Source organism: Aplidium turbinatum, chromosome 9, assembly GCF_918807975.1.
Source record: "Aplidium turbinatum chromosome 9, kaAplTurb1.1, whole genome shotgun sequence".
Lineage (NCBI taxonomy): Eukaryota > Metazoa > Chordata > Ascidiacea > Aplousobranchia > Polyclinidae > Aplidium > Aplidium turbinatum.
In genome coordinates this window covers 12,241,635-12,264,412 of record NC_137480.1, presented here as the reverse complement: position 1 = coordinate 12,264,412, position 22,778 = coordinate 12,241,635, and the positions used below count along the sequence as shown (strand labels likewise).

The 22,778-nt window shown below is 38.3% G+C and overlaps 2 protein-coding genes across 2 annotated transcripts; both read right to left on the bottom strand.

Annotated features, from left to right (window-relative positions):
* Positions 1-1,721: 1,721 nt before the first annotated feature.
* On the bottom strand, positions 1,722-7,932 carry LOC145776691 (uncharacterized). Its single transcript, XM_082587921.1, has 4 exons — positions 7,602-7,932; positions 6,894-6,964; positions 6,507-6,571; positions 1,722-4,704 (listed from the first exon to the last, which is right to left on the bottom strand). Exons 1-4 carry the CDS (start codon positions 7,930-7,932, stop codon positions 4,662-4,664), a joined length of 510 nt encoding a protein of 169 aa, XP_082444047.1. The 3' UTR covers positions 1,722-4,661.
* Positions 7,933-7,970: 38 nt separating this feature from the next.
* LOC145776690 (uncharacterized) lies at positions 7,971-15,150 on the bottom strand. Its single transcript, XM_082587920.1, has 4 exons — positions 15,144-15,150; positions 14,775-14,904; positions 8,331-8,428; positions 7,971-8,093 (listed from the first exon to the last, which is right to left on the bottom strand). Exons 1-4 carry the CDS (start codon positions 15,148-15,150, stop codon positions 8,014-8,016), a joined length of 315 nt encoding a protein of 104 aa, XP_082444046.1. The 3' UTR covers positions 7,971-8,013.
* Positions 15,151-22,778: the final 7,628 nt, after the last annotated feature.

The following is a 22,778-nucleotide window of genomic DNA, read 5'->3' as shown; positions in this document are numbered from 1 at the left end:
AAAATGGCAGTGCAATCGAAAGTGGTGCTGAAACGCGATATCAATCATTCCGGTATGTATACCGTATTCATTTTCAAGGTCATTTTGACTTTACAAGGAAGAGAGACTATGGTTCTTGAATACCCAGGAGTGCACAGCACGCTACTTTTGTAATTAAAGGATAAAATTTAAAGGATTAAAAAAGATTAGATTAAAAGAGATTAAATTTTGGTCGGAAAACCTTTGATTGCAAGAGAATTGTAAGATGGGCTAACTTAGGCTACATCAAGGTTATTAGATTGCAAGTGGGTCTCAAGTCTCAACAATCATTTCAGCAAAAAATTAAGTGGTTTGGGGCAGTGACGAAGCGGATTAAAAAACACTACGGTACCACAAATGAACAAGGGCGACATTTCATCCTGATTTTAGAAATTTTCCCCTGCCGATGTGTAAAAAATCACGAAAAGTTTGTGCTTCATTGAAACCTTCCTGTGGCAATGAAAGAAACAATAGCCTATTTCCTTTAATTTAAACCAAAACTTGTCACTCAAAACTTTTAAAGAAATGCATTTTGAATTGATAAATTGGGCCGAGTAGCCTATGGGCTAATGTGTGCATTTAGATAAAAAAAACATTTGGCTATTATGCCTAAAAATACACAGAAAGCATCAAAGAAGGTTAAGTTTGTCAAAGTTTTCTGGAGGCGATTCCTCCGGACCCTTAGTCTACTAAACTTCTTTTTTTTCGAACCTCAACTTTAACATTGTATGTTTACTCATTTACTATAGGCTACGAATTTTGCTTTGTTGAAAACTCTAGTCCTCCCAACATTTTTTTCCAGATAACCTACGCTAGTCTGGTGGCTGGCAACAACGCTCGACTCGAGGTCACGCAGACCTGGTTCGACTCTCGGGGTGTGCGCTTGAGCAACTCATTTCAGGACAGCTCCCCATTCAGTGGCACCTACTGGATGGAATACGTATTTTTGGCAACAACATTTCAACAATCCGAAACTTCACTCTTCCAATCTTGGTAACCGGCCTTGTGTAAACAGCTTCTATAAGTAGGCAGTGATGTACGCGCATACAAAAAATATTGACGCCGTCAGCGTAAACGCAAACGTTCGAAAAACCATACACCGTATGCGTCAACATAACTTGTAAAAAAAGTTGGCGGCGTCAGCGCATACACTAGCGCAGGCTATACGTCAGCGCTATACACTACACTACACTAGCAGCGCATACAAACCGCGAAAACTTTACGGCGTAGCCTCAAGCGACAACTATCCAAAAAAATGTGGCAGTAAACGTTAGCATGAACAAAAAGTCTACCAGGAATAACAACAGACTCCCAGGAATAACCTATCATTCCTTGATAGCCTATCAAGGATAAGATTCAAAACCAACCACAGTCAAAACGAGTCGTCAAATCTCGATAATCTAGTGCTTAGGCTATATGCCACCTTTAAATTACCGCATAGTTTTCGTACAATGATCACGTCAGTCTCTTGGTAGGCTAAATTGTTATCGATGGACCGGTTCCTGGTTGGTCGTAGCTGTAGCTCGACACAATGTCAAGTCTAAATGAGGGGAAATGATTCGACGAGGTCACAATCTTTCGCTACGTCCTGCTGTCTGTTATATTTGCAATTGCCCAATATCACATCGTATTGCATGAACAGTATGTTGCCACAACACATTCAAAATATGTTAGGCCTACTACAAAACAAAATCACTACGCTTCGAAATAGTTTATTACAATAAAAAGTGGCACAACGATGGCACTGTATAGCAATAGGTTTCAAAGATTAAAAAATCTTTTTTTTGCACAGTAAACGATACGCAAATAAATATGAAATCTACAATTTCTGGTGTACGCGATGCTTGGTCATGATTCCATACTTGGATGATTAATTTAATCTACATACTTGCTATAATTAAGTCGTCCTAAAGTTTTGCTTGTAGGCTACCACTTTCCAAAAAACAGCGATTGCTGTTATCCGTTCATCAATACGCTCATAAAAAAGTAACATTGCTATAATATGACTCTAATATGTTACAAAAATTTGACTTAACAAAACATCTCGAATGTGCATTTGTAAAGTTCAATGACTAATACCAAGATTCTTGAAGTATACGTTAACTGCAGTGACATTTGAAGAGTTTAACTGCAAACTCAGGGGCTTTGATGGCAGTGTTCTTGAGGGCGGATTATACTCCCTTCGACGCACTGAAGTTGTTTACTATTTTACTGCCCTAGAGCAATAGTGGATCAGTATCAAACAAAATTACAAATCTTGGAGTTTTGTAAATCATGGTATAATTCGTTTTATGGTTCAGCTAAAAAAGCATTTTTGTCTTTTTGCATTTGAATGAATTCTTCAGCAATGGCCTGAAAAGTCATGAGTGGCCACTAAACTCAAAACCGAAGAACGAAATATGAGGAAAAGTTGAATTTTATGGGTTAATAAGTCGATGAAAGAACGCAACGACGAGCTGGTGACTTGGGATAGATGTTACGGCATGACCATGCACTGCTGTACACCGTTTGACGAGCAATAAATAACTTAGTAGGCTAACCTTAGTTAATGATGTGGCTTGTGCTTTTCTTATGCCTGCACTTAAAAATCGCATATGGTGCCATCTCCAATGTGTGAACTGTGCAATTGTGCATGTAGGAAAAGAACAAGGAGATAGCTTCTTGACGGCAAAGCCAGGGGAACGCTTGTATGGCATGGGTGTTGTGTAATCATGTTGGCCGCAGGAATCCAGTCACAACACCCAAGGCGTTCTTTACAAAAGTGTCAATTTGGTGGCAGTGGAAATTGCGAATTTGGAAAGTTTAGACAGATTCACAGTATTTTTCTGGTGCGTGAACTGCGCAATGGTAGCAGTGCGCAAGGTGTCAACTACACTCCCCAGCCAGAGCCAACCATGTGCTTGTCCTGAGCAGTTTGAAGGTGTGGAGTTGATGTCATACAATGTTGTAGAGGGGTGCGAGTTCGAGAAACAAAATCCCGATATTCTTTTTTACCTCAAAGCAGTCTTTGATCTTGTCATAAGAGTGACTTGATTTTGTAGCCATAGCATCTAAACTTTGGTGTTGTCGTCCATGATAAGGCCTTCTTTGCCGTCCGCAATCAAATAGAAATGACTGTTTTGTTTCAGTTTAATGCATAGGTCTCAGTATTAGGCAATAGTTGGTTACAGAGATTAGTTGTTAGTCAGCATTAGACATACGTGACCTTTTGTATAGTTTGTCTACACTTCAAATGTGGCAGCTGTTGACAATTTACTATGTTGTAGCCTAACTTTCAAAAATGGCAATCTACATTTGTGCAATTCTACGATCTTAATTATGCAATTTCATTTACATTTAAAAAAAAAATCATATAAAAAACAAGCAAAGCAACTTTTACATTAAAAACAATCAGTAGAAAACAAATGCAATAGTGTAGGCTAAGTAATGCATGAATATTATTCATTGCAAAACTAATTTTAAGCACAACGAAGACAGAATAAATACAGCAACTATACCAAAAACTGAAGCAGTATTCGTAAGGTAGATTTTAAAAATGTGATGGATTGCTTGCAAAAGAACATAGCGAAGTCAATTAGAATTACAGTCCCGGCTTTGCCCATAGGCCTACTTTTATCAAACTAATTCTTCAAGTAAGTTAACAAACAGAAGAAAGCACCAATACCAAGCGTACGTAGCACAAAAACAGTTGCTGAATGTAAGCGAATTTTGGGTATTCCACTAAATCAAATACAGTGCTTGTGTGTTTCCCATCCAGCAAATCAGTCATGTTCACATTGATTCAACATCTGCAGACGTTGAATCAGTTAAAAAAGGCTGACTTGTTGACTGGGCTCTATCTAACACGATTTAGATCATAGATTAGGTAATCTAGTCTATTCCTTTGCAGGCCACGACGTCAAGCAGTAAAAGGGTGCAATGTATCACAATCTCCTAAGCTTATGTATTAGCGGAATGCAAGTTTTCAATGGCTACATAAGACAAATTTAAATTTTTTTACTAAAACCATTTCACAAACTATAAAAAATCGACCTCCAGCCATACTAAAAGCACAGCCTCCTCATTTAAGCTTTTTTCGCGAAAGGAACAAAAGCTTGGCGAAAGGAACAAAACAGGTAGAGATTTCATCTGCACCTTGGCAATATTAACATCTCTCGTACTCTATAATGGTTGTAAACCATATTCTCATTTTGCAAATCCCTGAGTTGCATTTTGCAATAGTCACCTTTAATCTTTCCACAGTGGTTTCTCTCAAACAAACGTATGAATAATTAAATAAACACGAAGCAGACAGCAAACGATTGTATAAAGCTAAACTTAAAAGATAAAACATAATTGTCTGCAATTGCATTTTGATAGCAAGCCTTTCTTGATTATAACAATTTTCATAATTATGAAAAAGAAAAGCAGAGAAAGTGTTTTTGAAACACCAAAAATTAGTTTATACTGTATATTAACGTTTAAACTTCATATACGTTATGTAAAGTGAAGCGCAAGCAATTTTCTTTGATTACATCGCCAGTCTTGTTCTATCTCTCTCATAAAATTCCAATGGCAAGTTGCATGTGCAGCACATGCAGCAGCTGTATGGCTTTGACAGGCATACCAGGCGTTTGAGTCCGAACACTTCAAGCAGCAGAATACTAATCGTCATAGAGATCGTTGAAAGCTCTTGGTGATCCGTTTCTGCGAAAAGGAAACAAAGTGAAACCAAGAACAGTTTGGAATTTTCGAACTGTCCACAGACAAGGGAAGCTGTAGTAACCTACTTTGCATGTTTTATGAGGGTTAAGTTGAATTAAAAATTCCTCTCTTAGAAGCCAAACTAAGACAACCAAGCATTGTTGCACAGTTTAAGATGATTTTAATTAATATAAAAAAGCATTGAATACTTTTGTCGATTATGAAGCTCCATTGCAGCTTAAAGAAAACACCCAATTGTTTGGTTAAACAAAAACTGTAGGCTAAGTCAGGGCTTCCCAAACTTTTTGCTCGAGACCTCTTTTAATCTCCTAAAATGTTTCGCAGCCCCTTACGATTAAAACGACGAACAGTGCGAAATATCCATTTGGGATATTTATTGAGAAGCTTAGATTAAACGAAAACCAAAAACAATTTACCGGCACTCAGTTCAGTGTGTTTTTATTTTCTGACCATCACAACGAAGCCTATGGGTAGCCTACTGGAAACAAAACAAAAAAGCAAACACATTTATTCAGGGTGATGGGCGTGACTGCTTTCTGCTACAAACCAAGTCCACCCGTGGCTCAAGGTTAGTTAAAGCTGGTGTCAAGAGGGTTTCAATGTTGCTTAGGTTGGAAGGGCGAAGTGAGGACATTTCAGATAAATCATTTTGAAATTTTTGTTTCCAGACAGTGGTGGTCTTTGGGGTAGGTAAACTGGGCGACCGCCCAGAGCTCGCGCTTATCCAAAATATGCACAAATAAAATTTACATTAAGCCCTAGCAGTAGGCTAACTTAAGCTTCAGGGGAAAGATCATTTTCTAAACTAAAATTGATAAAAAATTACTTTCGCTCTACAATGAGCCAAGAACGCTTGGTTGGATTAGCTGTTGTTTCAATTGAGCACAACCTGGGCAAAACATTGGACAGTGCTTCTCTTATTAAAGAGTTTGCCGAGATAAAACCTAAAAAGGTGCATTTTATGTAAGTGTTGCAGACGGGTGGTGTAGGACTCGGAGGGCACTGGGTGTGGTGGTACAACGTAGCATCAAAGTGATGTGAAGATGTCACAGCATGAAATAGGCTAACACCTTTTTCGCTTACCATCGCTGTTTGTTGTTGTATCATGTTAATTCTTTTTTGTGTTATTGTGATTTATAGTTATTTGAGTTTGCGTACTTTAATTTGTCGATACCGGGCTGTAGGGGGCCCTCATATTACTTCTTGCCCAAGCCCACAAAACCTTAAGGCCACCACTGTTTCTAGACGTTCAATTTTTTGATGAACGCATCAATTTTAGATTTCAATGCAAAATATTGATGTTTTCTCCTTGGAGAGACAAATTAAATTCGTTTAGTTTTTCAAGCAAATCTGGCATTTGACATAATTTCAAAGGCTAGATGTTATTGAGAAAATGGTGGACCAAGACTGAATTTTATTCTGTTGGAAAAATCACGATTTCGGTTTTCAACGTTAATTGGCTAGCCATTTTAAAGCTTTGACTTTTGAAAGCCACCTCACTTCACGACGCAGTAAAAGAGTTTTTCACTCCGATTCCATTTCACCTCATAAATTTTCAAAAATACGGGCAGACTATTGAGTGCACGACTCTTAATAAAGTTAATAACTGTCACAGCATCTCGCACAGAAGTGTTAATATGCAGTAGCCTACCTTATGCAAATTGGTATACTTTCTGCGACCCCTGAAGTTCGTTACGCGACCCTTAGGGAGTCGCGACCCCCAGTTTGGGAAGCCCTGGGCTAAGTGATATTTAAATAACATCGTCAAAGAAAGCACAACCAACCGAACGTATGCAGACTCTGCTGTGGCAAAACCGTTGTTGTCATTCTGTGTTGCTGAAGTCCGTGTCTGAACATAGATACTTTTCAACATAGCTCACAAAGATACTAAACTTTAGGAGCAATTTGATTTTTGTTCATTTAAAGGTCACCAGAAATTGAAACTTTTTCACTCAGCTGCGGCAAGAGTTCAATTTAAGAGATTTTCCATTCAGAAAAAGTTCTCATTCGTATACCCGAGATCATTTTTTTTAACTTCGCCAAACATTGAAACGGTGCAAAAGTAACACCTTTTGCTGGCTGAGGTCACAGAATTTTCTGCAAAAAATACAGTTGACCGAATTTTTTCAATGCAGATTTTTAAAGCTACAAAGTTCAAACAAACAGCTTACCATAATTTGAAGAAGCAGTCTGTAGAATTCACATAGTCTCTGCGACGAATCGTCCCTTGCTTGTGCATGTTCTGTGAAACGAATCTACAATTATATAACCTTTGAAGGATAGAAAACTAATTCTTTAGCCTACTTAATTCCAATATGGCCTATAAAGCAACGCGATAAAACTTCAGAGTAGGCCTACTGTATAAAAAGTAATGTGGGATTTGAAACCGTAACCTCCTGGAAAGTCCTCAAGAATTATTAGCGTAATCATTGTTTGCGTAATCTTTGTTTGGTAATCATTATTTGAATAATCATTTAACTACAAGCAAAGAAACTAAATACATGCAAAGGAACATTGCGTTGTTAGCAAGAAAATAAGAAAGAAATAGACTAATTTCTAATAGGCACAATACCGACAATGTTCAATAAAGAAAATTTGGGATACATGAGAGTTACACGTACATGCCTTGCAATGCCAAATAAACTATACTAACTTGAGTCAATTCAACCATATTTGTCAATGTAGGCTAAGCAGTTTTCATAATATGTTCGTGCCGCGTAAGCCCACCACAAAAGTGGGTAAACAACGATATTTAAAATGGTTTTAAGACCACGATTGAAATAAGCAGTAGCTTAGTTGTTTTCAATTGCAACAAAAGGATTTGATGTCGTGCATGTTACAATTTTCTAAGTTGGTATCTTTTATACTACAACATATACCATGAATTTTCGATAGCACGGCCTCTTCCATCATCTGCCGGGTCCGAGGGAGCTCATGTTCAAGATGTACTGTTGATTCATTGATGAAGAAGAACATTCTTCCTTCATTGCACGGATTAAGGAACCAACAGATGCAATGAAACATCATGTGCAGTTGCAAAAAGTGACCATCAAGATTTGTGAAAAGATCATAAATGGCCTCGGAAGAAAACGTTGTGACTACGTGAGCGGCTGCGACCAGATTACTTGCATAGGTTTCATCATCGTATGAATTATTATTATCAGACAAGATCCCATGAAAGAATGATTGGCAAGTTTCTTTCAATTCCATGAAGAAATGAGCTCTCAGAGAGAAATAATCTATTCCAGGTTGCTTGAGGGCAACTTTCACCAAAAGGCAACTGATCACTTCCTATACGACATCATTTCTGGATTCAAAGTAAGGATCTATTCGAAGGATTGCTTCCCCAATGCCGAACATGGAGTTATTATCTGCAAATAGTATCAATATTCGAAGCCAGTGGTGAGATTAATAGTGAAAGCGAAGGTGCTATATTATCGTAGTTCAAACATTTAAATTAAACTCGTAAAACATGGATTGTTTGAAACTAACCAGGCAAGAAATTTAGCTTTCTTTAGGACACATAAACTTTTAAAGAAAACCGTTGATTCAACGTAACTTTTGTTGAATGTAATGTTTCGTTAACCACATTGTGATGTCAAACTTACATGATGTTGTCATTGTCACATAGAAAATGTGCTTGCTTAAATTGCAGTATGGTTGCACCAATCTTGCAAAGAAAATATGGTCATCAGGAAAGATATATCTGAAAAAATGATAAACTGCGTGAAAAGTTCTCATTTGAACGAAGTTTCACCAAGAATTTCTGCAGTTCCAGGGCTAAAGTCTCTAGGCCAATCTCAAACGTAAATAGATCGACCATTAGGCTACTTTAATCAAACATGTTCCTTGTATAATGGAGCTCAAAGTCTTGGGAAGATTGGTATAAGCTTCTTAAAACCTATTAGAAATTAATTTTAGTCTAATGGAAAAACTAGGCTATTTAAACTCAATAATTGCTAATCAGCCAGCGGAAACCAATGTGCTGTGTGGATTAAGTTAATGTCTGACTGACCAGTCGTTTTACTTAAAGACAATGTCAATTTACCTTTTGTTTGTCTTTTTAGATTTTCCAACAAAAAGCAATTCAAAAATTTCCAAAATTCAATGAAATTTCAATTTCAATGAAATTGTAACTTTACTCGAGATTTCCAGTATAAAATAAAAACCTACTAAACAATAACAACTTAGGCAAGTTTCCTAGCACAAAATTAAGTCCGTAAAACACAACACATCAAAACCAATTAAAAATGCAATTGAAGTCAAACATGCAATTCTTAAAAGATGTAGCAAATTAAATGAATTTATCTTGATAAACTCAACAAAAAATTAAACCACAGATAAGATTAAAAAAATTTGAGAATCTTTACCAGATAGCACATCATGTGAAACTCACTACGACTTCACAATCATATTTCTGCTTGACTGGTTGTGAGGCATCGGCCTACGACGTACAAAGTCAAAATAACACAATAACTTATTCAATTGGATGATAGAAACAGACGTCAAAGTGTGCAAAGCAAACGTTTGACTCAACAGAAACTGTTTTAGCCTTCAGTACTAAAATAATTTCATGAACATCTTGGGTACAAACATGTGTTTTAAATTCAAAAGCAAACGTACGCAAAACAAGGTACCAGCAACAAGAGTTAAGTTCACGATTTTGTTAGTCAGTAAATGTATTATTTCTATCTGGGTTAAAAAAGCATTCATTGAAGCATGTGTTCTCCAGACAAATAGTAAATAGAAATTTTACAATTCTTTCATTGACATTGGAGTAACTATTTGAACCTATTTTAGTACGGTACCTTTGAACAAAGTACGATAAAAAATAGCAACAGTTCAAAGTACAACGAAATTATGTACATCAACCACAGGATGCAATTGATTACGTAAATTCAAAAAGGGGCCAACTCCATTTTTTTTCAAATTTCACTTTTTATGGTTTTCCGATCTAAGTAAAACCTAAAAAAACGGCCAAATTTGTCAAGTCTAAAACATGAAAAACAACTCCCTTAATATTTCCATTGCTTCTAAGAGGGGCCCAACTTCATCAATTGGGCAACTTTTCCCTAGGTTTTTCACAGCATTTTCAACGATTGAAATTTTTTGGCATGATACGTCTTATCTTTGTGGGAATTGGGCCCTTCTTGAATTTAAGTATTTAATTGTTCACGTAGGGTTACCAAGAGATGGTTCGGTCTAACCCTGGTTGATTTTTTGTGTTTTTTTTAAAAACGTAGTCAAACATTGTTTTTACACAAATACATAGCCTATTTGCGATAGATTCAATTGTACAGTGACTCAATTCATCGGAACAAAAATGTAGCGATTGTCATGCCGCCGATGGCTCAGTAATCACAATGAGAAAACAAATTAAAAGGAACTCTGAGCAAAAGAATATTCTTTGGAGAGTTATTTTGTAAGGCAGTGATTTTCAACCAGGGTTCCGCGGAACCCAAAGGTTCCACCAGTAAGTCTAGGGGTTCCGCAAGTTTACATTCAAATCCGAGAGTCTGTTTTGTTATTATATGCATATTGTTTAAATATAATCAAATATTGATTAGGTTTGCCACTATTAATAAATTTGCTACACTTTAACACGTTCGCTGCAATCCAGAATTTTCGTTATTTTCTTGTGGTGCGATTGCCTTTAACTTTCTGCTTTCCCGTCAAATTTCGTCGTCATGTTTTCTTCGCTTCAAGGAGTTCTTTCAGGCAGTTTAATCGTTTCTACACCGGTGGGTCAAATCACCGTGAACGTGTTAGAGACAGTGGCGCCGGCAGAGGGGGGCAGGCGGGGCAGCTGCCCCCCAATGTTTTGTGCATCATCTTTTTAATTTTTTAATATTAATACATATTGTTAGCCTATTATTTTTTTAATATTTGGATCCCAACCTGAAGTCAACTCTAGTTGCAAGGGGCCGGTAAAAGCTGTTTCTTTTATTTTAAACTTGCTCTTCTTGTTGCTGTTATTATTACGATTTTGTGATTCTATTCACGTACTTCTCCTGCTGCCTGTCACAATTGACTCTTGCTTGGTTCTAGAGTGGTAGCAGGGCATACAGCAGTGGGTCATTCAATGTTTCAAGGATATAATGTAGATTTAACTTAACGAAGTCTACTAAAGTAATATAGTAAGTAACCAGTGGTTTGATGACTATCTCTGGCTGGAGTATTCAGAAGCTAAGGATGCCACATTTTGCTTTCCCTGTCGAGTTTTCAACAGCTTAATATATTATGTTATAGTCCTGTTAATATTAGTTAAAGTTTATTCTATTAAACTGCAATTATGTTCCACCGGTGTTAAATGATTTTTTATTCTTAATGTTTCTTTATCCTATCCACGAAGATTTCATGCGCAATATAATGACGATAAAGTTTAAAACACAAAATGAGCGAACAATTATATCATATACATATTAAGACGCAAAAACTGCAGTATGACGAAATAATGCAACTAAAGTCCACATGTTCCTACGTTTATTAGACGTTAAAATACGTTTCACTTGTAGTAAAATACTTTTTTCATTTTTTTATTTCTGAGGATATTGAATTGCTTATTGCCTTTAAATTGGAAAATTTGCGTCCCCTCGAGAAAGATTGTGCATTTTTAACATCGATTCAACGTCCTACAACGTTGAATCGATGTAAAATCAGCAAATTTAGCTGGCTGGGGTTGGCGTTTTAATTGATTATATTTACTTTCAGTGAAGCTTGTTGATACTGTAATAATAATTAACTTAAAAACTGTAACAATCTCGAAAAAACAAGCAATCAACCTATGTCTCTAAAACAAAGTTTGACTAATTCTAAACGAAACTGCATTAAAAGAGCGAGTTTTGCCAATACCAAACATTCAAATATCTCAGCCTGGAAATAACAAGAACAAGAAAACATACAGACTTAGCTTGATTTCCGAAAAATGCCAAAGAAAACATGATCTTATCCTTTTGCTATGCCACCGGACAGCACCATTTTACAGGAATATTCATACCCACAATTTTGTTGAAAATGCTCTCAGAATGCACCAAAGTGAAAGTAATTTTTTAAAAATTTCTGGGGAAGGCCCCCCAGGCCCCCCGCCGCCAAGTGTCGCCTTCGGCGAACACGCCATCGGGCTTCGCCCACCGGTCGTCAACATCCCCCCTTTCAAAATTCCTGACTACGCTACTGTCTTGTAGAGCAGGAGTTACATGGCTTTAATTACATTTTCATTAGGAATTTAAATGATGACTTTTTTAGATGTATTTTTGGACGTAGAATCCAAAAATCGAGTGCTTACATGCCAAAAACTGGACATTTTTGAGATATTTGCATTTTTTGGGCTAGCAAGAAAATGACGTCATTGCTTCAGCTCAGGAGAAATTCGCCGTCGTTAGATAGCGGCTGCATTTCAATACATGGCTCAAAACCAAAGTTGCTAGTTCCGCTGTTTTCCCTCGTAATTCGGGTAGTTTAGTTTCCTGGTCGCGGCAAAATTTTAGCTGTGATGGTCTGGTTGTTTCGTTTCAATTTGAACCAACTTTTATAGAATAAATATTATTGTTACTTCACAATTTTCAGTTTTGATAACTTCACTTTGCACAATTTTTCTAAAGTTGGGTTACGTTTGTGCTTGTTTCATTACGTGTTCTCCAGAAGGAATAATTGGAGAAAAAGGTTTAGCAACTGCGATTGCTTGGGACAATTATAATGAGAATAAAGATACGCTTTCAGGCTGTGGCACCCTCCATGATACACAAGCAAAGGTGGGCAAAGTTACTTTCAAAAGTAACTGAGTTACAGTTACCGATTTTAAAAAGTAACTAGTTACCGTTACTTTCAGTTACTCACAAATCTGAACATAAAATTCTGCACCTGGCCAGCTCTGCATGCAAGTCCAGTTTAGCCGCAATGTTTGATATAGGCTATTGTATAGGCTACGTATAGTGTTAGAGCCATCCATGCTAAGAACAGCACAAGTACAAAACAAACAATGTTTTATTTAAAAAAAAGAAAACTCAGTGGCTTATATGTTTATTTCCTTTGAGAAATACGAGCATTTCAAAGTGCTCGTCACTTAAGCCAGCCCTTTTGGGCTTTAAAATGTCCTTGCCCAATCGTCGTCGTCGTGTGTGCCTCTGGAGCCGGGGTCTATCCTTTTAACGCCCCAGATTCACGATGTTCCCTGACTACAATGGAAGGCTACTAGAGAGCAGCCAGTCTTTGGTTTCATCATCCATGACACACAGACCTTCCACTCCGTTAGGTGGCTTGAAGATGGTACAGTCATTGATAATGTCCGCCCCGATAGTTCAATTGGTTAGCGCGTCACTTCTGGAACGAAGAAGCTTCAAGATTAAGCGGCGCTGGTTCGACTCTCAGGGCGTGCGCTTGAGCAACGCACGTTAAGGACTGTTCTCCATTTAGAGGCATCTAATAGATGGAATAATTCCCCGGCAACAAGACTTCAACAATCGGAAACTTCACTCTGTCAATCTCGGTGACCGGGCCTGCGTCAGTTATTTAGAGCCTTCAGTCTACAAGCATGCAAAACTGCCAGGATTAAGCTCTGCAAGAAGCTTTCCCTGTCTAAGGATAAAGATTCAATCAATCAATGATATGGTCTGCTGTCTGTTCCTCGGCACCACATTCACAGGAGGAGGAAAAGGCCATTTCCCATTGGTGCATGGTTGAGCGGAAAAGCCCGGACGCCCGTACGGAGACGGTTGAGGTGACCCATGCCTGTCTTGGTAGTGTCAAGCCGATGAAGCCTGTGTTGGCGTCGGAGATGAACGAATAAAGTCTGGTGATGAGCAAGTGCTGCAATGAAAACAATATTTCCACTGCAGCACTTGACGGAATGGGAGTGTTATGGTTTTAAAACAGTTTTTTCATCTGTCCGCTTGTGAATCTGGATCCGCTTAACTTGGGCTCAGGGTCCGCTTCCAAATACTACTGTAACAGATTCAACGCGCATTGCTTTCTTTTCTTGGTTTTTGCGTAAAATGGTGCAAAAAAGTCCTCTGTGGCTCTACCACCATCCACTTCAGTGTCGCTGCTACTCTCCTCTTCAGCAGAGCAGTTTGCTTCTTTAATTGCTTGAAGCAGGTTCTGTTATATTTTGGTCTTCAATTCAGCAGTGTCGCTTAATTGTCAGCCATTAAACACAGATAAGTCTAAATTGTAGGTGGAATGCAGTCGCAAGCTGAAAGTCGCTGTCCTCGAACCAATGACCAAATCTGGTTTGTATTGATTCCACAAGAACGTCCACCAACGGCAAGCAAACAGCAATGCTGTTGCTGGTTTAATGTCAGACAATCTTTTTAGAGGCATTGCAAGCGTTAGACTAAATGCAATAAATTTCAACTTCTTGAAGGTAACTAACTAACTGACTATAAGCATCAAGAAATTGCTTTTAATCGCTGCGTGTTTCTTGATGCTTATAGTCAGTTAGTTAGTTAGTTACGTTTAAGAAGCTGAAATTTAGTGCATTTTTATAAATATTTTCAGGTTCTTGAGGGCTTAAATTAAACTGAAAACGTTTGACTGTAAATTATTTGTAAATATGTAAAGTAGGCTATATTGTTATAATGCTCAAACCTGTTGTATTGTTGTGTCTTGCCTGTCTTTGGTAGCCTACATATTGATTAATCGCCAAAAACAATTTATTTAGCTAAAAAGCAGTCAAATCATAAATATGAAGTCAAAAGTCTCAAGAAAATCGCCAGATTTCTGGATTTTGGCGATAAATTCGCCAATATGGCAATCCTGCTCCGCAAGAACACAAAACAAAAATAGAACCGCGCATGCGCAGTGCTGCACCGATACAGCTGCGAGAAAAATGCATTATTGCGCAAAGCGCAGCAAACACGCACAAAGCAAGACACAAACACGTGCAGAGAAAGAAACGGCAATTAGAAACCGAAATTTCAATGCAAAAGTAACTTGTAACTGCAACTGTTAAAAAAGTGCTAAAATAGGAACTAGTTACCGCGTTTCGTTACTTTTGGAAAATAGTAACGAAGTTACCGTTACAGTTACTCAAAAAGTAACTAGTTACTGCCCACCTCTGTACACAAGGAATATGCTTCCAAAATATGACAACAGAGTTAGATGGATCAAAGGAACAAGGCCCATCACATAGTGATAGTAGCAATTCTGGTTTGTCTTGGATTAGAAAAAGGAGTCTTGAAATCCCTCACATTGAGCTGGAGCCTGTAACAAAAAAGCCAAAGATAGTTTCTACCAACTTCAAAACTTTCGATATGCCTTCTCCTGAAAATCTACAAAATGTGAAAATGGGATGTGAATTGGTCAATCGCCTTTGCTGGCTGTAAAGACACGCCTATGTGGTCAGGATGAAATGCTCAACTTACAAAAGATCCCCTGCCACGCCAGACAGTTGCATACATGCCAAATATAGGGAAACCACCTACAAGACATGATGTAGTTCTTGATACTATGAAAAAAAGCTTGAAAGTAGCGGATGAATGCAAGGAACATTACATGAATGTTACGTATGACCTTGGTATTGCAAAGCCTGCTGCCCAAGTCCAGAATATTCTGGCTCCCAGATTTGATAGGTTATTCATCCACCATGGACCGTTCCACATCATGTTCAGGTACTTTAGTTGCTTGGGCTACCTGATAGAGGATTCTGGAGGCCCATACATCCTTATTCAATCGGAAGTACTAGCTCCTGGGTCAATTAGCGGCTTCTTATCAGGAAAGCATTACAACAGGTGTAAGCGATTGGGTGTTTTACTTGCCAGTGCGTTCAGGAAAAAACATGTAGAGTCGTTCTTAGAGCAGATGAAGGACAATATGAATAGACATGCTATCGTCACAGCAATGCTTCGAAACAGTATACATATTGAAGATGTAGAGAAATCAGATGCCTTTAAAGGTCTTATGAATGATTATGAGAATTTCTGTGACGACACACGGAACGGGAACCATGGCGATACAGTCCAGTTCTGGTTTCTTTACATCAATCTTGTTCAGCGATTTTTACTTATGAACAGAACTGTAAAGACGAATGATATTGAGCTCTTCACTTATGCTCTGAAAACAATAATCCCTGTGTTTTTCGCATGCAACAAGCCCAACTATTCCAGACACATGCTACTGTACTTCCTGAAACTGTTGAACATGATCTACACAAACCCTGGCATACGTGATCAGCTGGAGAAAGAAGCCTTCTCTGTGAGGTTGTCTGGACATTCCTTCTCCAGATTACCTGTTGATCAAGCAGTGGAGATGAACGTGGATGCTGGATCCAGGATGACTGGCATAAGTGCGTTCACCCAGAGTTTTCCTGCCCAACGAAAATGGAATGTCACGAGGTATGTAAGGAGTCAAGTGATAAATTATGCGATGGAGAAGGCTGGTATGAAACATTATGAAGCTGTTTACCAGGAATCAAAACCCTACAGAATAAAAATAGACCATGCTGATTTCATGAAGATTGATGAAACTATCGATTCGACCATTAATCCATTTCAATATGTTGAACAAAGCAATCATTTGATCAAGCTATCGTCTGGAAAACCAGCTCCAGATGAGATCAGAAATGATCTCTTGAACACAATTAGCAAAGGTTCTGAATGGCAACAGGAGTCCCTTGATGAAATAAAAGAAGATCCAGCTCGAATTGAAAAGCCCATCAAGAGAAGGAAAGTTAGAAATTTCGCTAGCAATGCAGCAAAGGTTTTCGTCACCACAAAAGATAAGTGGTAGAGCTGAAATGTTTCAGATACATGTTTGGCAGACTTCTTTCCCTCTCCGTTGTCCCACTCGCCATGGGATGACAGGATTGCAGCGGCCCATTCCAAGATGACTCTGGGGTCAGCGAAAGCTACCCTCCCTCTGGCCGCTCCTCTCTGGCATCTCCGCCAAATGAGATGTCAGACTGCAGTGGCCCGTTTTCTACAAACAGGTGCCCTTCTTCAAGCGGGCAAAAAGAAGATACACACACAAACAAACTCAAATAAAATAAAAATTAACTCTCTACCAAAACGCGCTAGTTCTCAATGCTTGACCCGCCATCTCCTAGTCTGCTCCAAGATCAGCGAGAAAAAAGTCGAGACAGGCAGATCAGCTTGAGGCAGCCACTAACCAAACATTTACATCCACAGATTACCATCTACCGCGGTGGGTCCCTTCGGTCGGAGTAAGTTCCTCGCCTCCCTGGTAGGTATCTTCCATGTAGCCCAAGTATGGTGTGCCTGCTGAGTGTTTGGGTGTGTGGACGGCTCCCGGAGCGGACGCACTAATGATGAGACAGGAAACAAATCCATTCTATATGGAAAGTTTGTAAACCTGCAAGATGTAGTGGTATCCATCTTGAACTCTGAGCGTTGCGCGAAGAAAAAAAAAAGACTTCTTTACCTGTCCTGTCAAAAAAAGCTTGACTTAAGAAAAGTCCTGTCTCGCCCACTGTCAGTAGTTCCCCTTAGTCTATGCAATGTAGATGGAAGTATGACCACAACCAACAAGTCCAATCTGGCTAATCATCTTGAGTCACTTGCGACGGCAGCTAATGAACCATTGAATACGGGAAGCGATGTGAGTATTTTTGATGGCATGTTCTTGATCAGAATGATTACGAACCTTCCTTCTACTAATGGTGGAATTGCCAAAGCTCTCTTAACTATGATTTATAAAGCTACTAGCGAAGAAGTGCACTTTGTATGTGACGATTATACTCAGAACACAATCAAAGATTCGGCTCATGAAATTCGGGAGGACACCGACACTGTCATCAGCATTACTGGTCCTAGCCAAAAAAGACCTAAAGACTTTTCAAAGTGCCTATCTTCATCACATTTCAAAGATTCTTTCCTTGCTTTCTTGTTTTATGAGTGGCAGTCGAATGCCTATGCTGAAGTAATCGGGAACAAGAAAGTAATTGTGGCAAAGGGAAAACAGTGCTATGAATTTAGTGTGTAAAGTAACAATCTTGTAATATACAGGACTGCTGCTTATATGACTGCGAACACAATGATGGTGCATCACATCTTTCAGCTCTACAAAAGTAGTAACAATCCTCTGTGAGTGTATGTGCGTTGTAATGACACAGACGTAATGATCATTTTCTTGCATTATTGCAGCGATGTTGACCTGCAAACAGAAGTTTTATTAGAAATGGGTCATGCTTACAATACTCGGCGTATTGTTAACATCAGAAGCATGATGGAGGAGCTCAGTGAAATTAATGGCTTATTCTGTACAGCTTTACCAGGATACCATGCCATCACAGGGTGTGATTACAATTCCTGTTTCTTCGGCAAAAGGAAAACTAGACCACTCTTACTTGCATTAAAGTACCCTCAATTCCTTCAAGCACTGGCAGATTTAGGCAGTTCCATCAGTGTTAGCTCTGCCACGGAAGCTGCTCTCGAAGAGTTTGTATGTGCAACATACAGGAAACGGCAACTTCGTGACGTCAATGAAGCCCGCAGAGTTATATTTGAGGCGAAGTTTACGCCAATACATAGTGAGCGACCTCTGCAAAAAGTAAAAGGTTTGGAATCTCCAGCAATGCCTCCTTGCAGGGCAGCGTTTATCCAGCACATTAAGCGAGGAAATTTTATTGCAAGGATGTGGAAACTTGCAAATGAATTCAAGCCTGTGACAGAGTCACCCTTAGACCATAGGTGGAAAGAGGATAATAGCGGCAAGATAGTGCCAAATTGGTTTGAAGGCTCTCAGCTGCCAGATTCTCTGGAAGTAGACCAATATAACAATGACAGTGACTACGAGGATGCGCATTTATCTGACGATTCAGATGACAGTGAAAGTCAGAATGATGATTTTAACATTATCTAACTAAATCTTGTATTTCAGATCGTATTTTTTTACAGTTTTATATTTGAAAAACACAAAAACTGGTACAGTTACTCAAAAACCATGACAGATAACCTTTTGTCTTGGCAGAATTTGACCAATTTCACTTTTTGAGCTAAAAAGCTGTCTTAATTCTATGACAAATTGGTAAAGGAAAAAATTAGAAAATAAAAAACGGAAGTAGCCCACAAACATTATTCAATGTCATATCTTAAGGTTACTTTGCAAGCTCCAATGAAAAGTCAAATATCGAAAAGTCAAGAAAAGAGCAAGTCCTGTGGCTACTGTCTTCAAATTAACAATTTTTACTTGTAGTTGGAAGGTGTACCGAAAAGGTATTGAACAAAGTATTTGTATCATGAAACATGCCTACAGTTTTTTTTGTAAGATTCTTAAACTGAGATATTTTTAGTTACATTCTCAAATGCTCCATCATGAACATTAGGGTGGCTCTTATATGGGGGTAAAAATTTAAACTGATTTTTTTGCAGCTCTCAGGGTGTCAATTGAATACAATTGGTATAAAAATACTGCAGCCAAAATTTGATGCATTTTGATTGATCTTTACAGGTAGTCCAGAAGGGTGTAACTTTTGTAAAATCGTGTTCAGGTTTAATTGCAGATAAAGATAAACGGCTATCAAATTTCACCGAAAAAAGGCCCATTTCCAACATACTACGTTTTTAGTACAGTAATTAGGAATGACGACAATACCAGTAACAATAGCCTATTTAGCTGTACTGGACACAATCCTTAACGTGTAAAATATCTGAAAAAGAAAACCAAGCTTAGCAATCAAACATAGGTAGTACACATACACACATCAAATAAATAGTTAGTGAAAGTTTTCTCAGTCCAAGGCAAACAGCAAATATGCGGCTGAAAAAAATACCACCGTGCTGGGAGCACTGCTGTAGCCTTCTCACATTACAGCTTACTTGTAACTGGTAAGTTTATACATATATAGATGCTGGGCCATTCCGTGTCAATTCACACAGTCAAGAAATTGAACCCCCCGATTTTCCTTAAATTTTACACACCTTTTTACTATCCTATATGATGAACACCTGTACAACTTGAGTGAAATTTATTGAGATACACGAGAGTTATGAAGCATTTAGTATGGGGGGGTCTGACGAGGGGGCAGGATTTTTTTATTTTAGGCTATGATTGAGGCCCTATTAACTTACTGCTAACTAAATTAGTTTTACAACCCAAATTTTTTACAGGTGATAGTACTTCTGCCAAATATTGAAAAAACATTTCAGTGCAAATTTTCACTGGGGTCATGGGTAACCTGGATTTTAAAAGGACCTCACTTTTTGCTTTTTTTCATTTCGCCCCATGTTTCACATTATATACCTCCCAACCCCTTTAATATTTTGTACCGGTACTAAAATTTTCTCAGTTCATAGAGAATCCTGTAAACAACATTTCTACCAAATTTCAGCCAAAACCAATCAAAAATGGGGTATTGGCAAGGTTTCAAAATTTTGGAAAATTGTAGCCGAGAGCTGGAAATGGCCAACTTTGGATGTCTATGACCTTTGACCTTTTAGTGTGACAGTGTGAACGATGTTATGTTTTCAATATTTGGCAGAAGTACTATCACCTGTAAAAAATTTGGGTTGTTACCTAATTTAGTTTAGCAGTAATAGGGCCTCAAACATAGCCAAAAATAAAAAATCGTGCCCCCTCGGCAGACCCCCCCCCCACACTAAATGCTTCATAACTCTCGTGTTTCTCAATAAATTTCCCTCAAATTTTGCAGTTGTTCATCATATAGGATAGTAAAAAGGTGTGTAAAATTTAAGGGAAATCGGAGAGGTTGAATTTCTTGACTGTGTGAATTGACATGGAATGGCCCTGCTAGTGACCTAAACTGAGTAGGCCTATGCGTTAGGGTGTTTCATTTTTTCACCATTTTTGAAATTCAAAATGCCTGGGGTCCCATCTGGTGGTATTTGGGAAAAAAAGTTTATACCCCAAATTTTTTTCAATTATGACGTCATATTGAGATGGTCCACGAGGTTTGAAATTTTTGGGCCTCAAAATCTCGAAATTTGGCCGTATCTCCGGAACCGCTCATCATAGATCGACAAAATTAGTATCAAAATGCGCAGAAGGGTCGGTTTCCTATACCTGATGTACAGAATATTAAGGTCTATCTGCTTCAGAAAAAAAGTTATTTCAAAAAATCTGATTTTCGGTCTATTTTCTCCTGATGAACAGAGATCAGGTGATCAAGATAAAAGTTTTTCTGTATTTTTCCACTCTTGGAAGCTGTTATTGCGTAATAATAGTTGGTGTTAAGGTTTCAGTACTGCGCTTGTCTAGTCTTGCTATCTGGTTAAGCAAAGCCCCATCTTGCATTGCTCCGGGACCCTTCTTGGCGCCGTCCACAAAAGAAATGACATGGGAAAGATCTGATATATATATTTCGTTTATGTGGAACATGCATTACATCATAGGGTATGAATATCATGACCAACTTCATCATTAAAATAATTGACCAGTCGAGTATTGACTCCGGACTTTTTTCCTGTGTTGAGAGCAGTCGTATCAGCCATGACTGAATATACTTGGGATAGGTGAACTCTGCAAGCTTACTGGATGATGGTGCCAAAAATCAGTTCTGCAGTGACCGACACACTTTTGGGAAAAGATTTAACAGCAAGCACACTTTCGTGTTTTATACCATTATTATCATCACCAAGTTGACCCAAGAAAACGTATCTATCTATTTTATCGACAACGCGCCAATCATAACATAACTGCATGGCAGAAGCTGAGTTGAGAAGGTTCTCACTTTCCATCAGAGATTTTTCTCTCCTTTTTTGTTGTTGGCGGTATACTGTCGAAGGTGATGCAGCATTGCAGCTACTTGATCTTTTCCAAGAACCGATCTCATAAGATCTGACTGCTGGCGTACCGAAGTTATCCTACGATCAGCAAGTACACAACTTCTATCATTATTGGAAAAAGAATGTACTTTCTTGTACACTTTTCCCCAAACAGCTGGTTTCAGAGGCTCGTATTCCTTATCATCTTCCCAATTCATGTCACCATCAGAGTCGCTTTCGCTACTGTGTAGACATCTAACTACTTCATGTATTTTTCTCTGTTTCAAACATAGTAGTGCCGATGCTTTGGCAGATTGTATACCAGAAGTGCTAGGTTTCTCTGTTTGCTAAGCACTGGAAGACCAGCTTTGTTCCATATGCCAACCACATCTTTCAGCAGTTCATCTTTTAAATCTTTGAAATGGGGTATTTTGTTCAAAAACTTAGGATTACTTTCGGCTACTTTCTTCCTCAAGTAAAAATAGTGACTGACTATATCTGAATTCAGGGGAAGCACATTTCTTTCCAATTCCTTGAAGTTTTGCATCGACTTACTAATACCTGACCTTAATGCCGTAATGACACTTAATCTAAAGCAGGTCAGCAGCATACCTCTTCCTCAACGGTTACATTAATATTATAATAGTAATACCTTCAAATTACCATTTCATCTCTTGCAAAACGAGCAAGGACTATTATTACGCAATAGAAGCTTCAAAGATGGAAAATACAGAAAAACTTCTTACCTTGATCACCTGATCTCTGTTCATCAGAAGAAAATAGACCGAAAATCAGATTTTTTGAAATAACTTTTTTTTTGAAGCAGATAGACCTTAATATTCTCTACATCAGGTATAGGAAACCGACCCTTCTGCGCATTTTGATACTAATTTTGTCGATCTATGATGAGCGGTTCCGGAGATACGGCCAAATTTCGAGATTTTGAGGCCCAAGATTTTCAAACCTCGTGGACCACCTCAATATGACGTCATAATTGAAAAAAATTTGGGGTATAAACTTTTTACCCCAAATACCACCAGATGGGACCCCAGGCATTTTGAATTTCAAAAATGGTGAAAAAATGAAACACCCTACTATGCGTGGACTACCTCTAAACATTATCGAAATGGCCTAAAATTTGGCATGGTGGGTTTTTTCAGTGATTGGATCCAACTCAGAGGGTGAGAGCGAAACATTTCCAACTTTCAAACTTAAGAGCCACCCTAATGAACATACTATACATCTTGCACTAAATAGAATGGAAAAACTGTGAAAGTGGTCAAGAAACATGGACTTTAATAGTTGAACAAGTCATTTTTAGAGTAGGGTAGAAGGTTTTGGTTTAAAATTTCCAAAAAATAATTTGCATAAGAGTGCTTA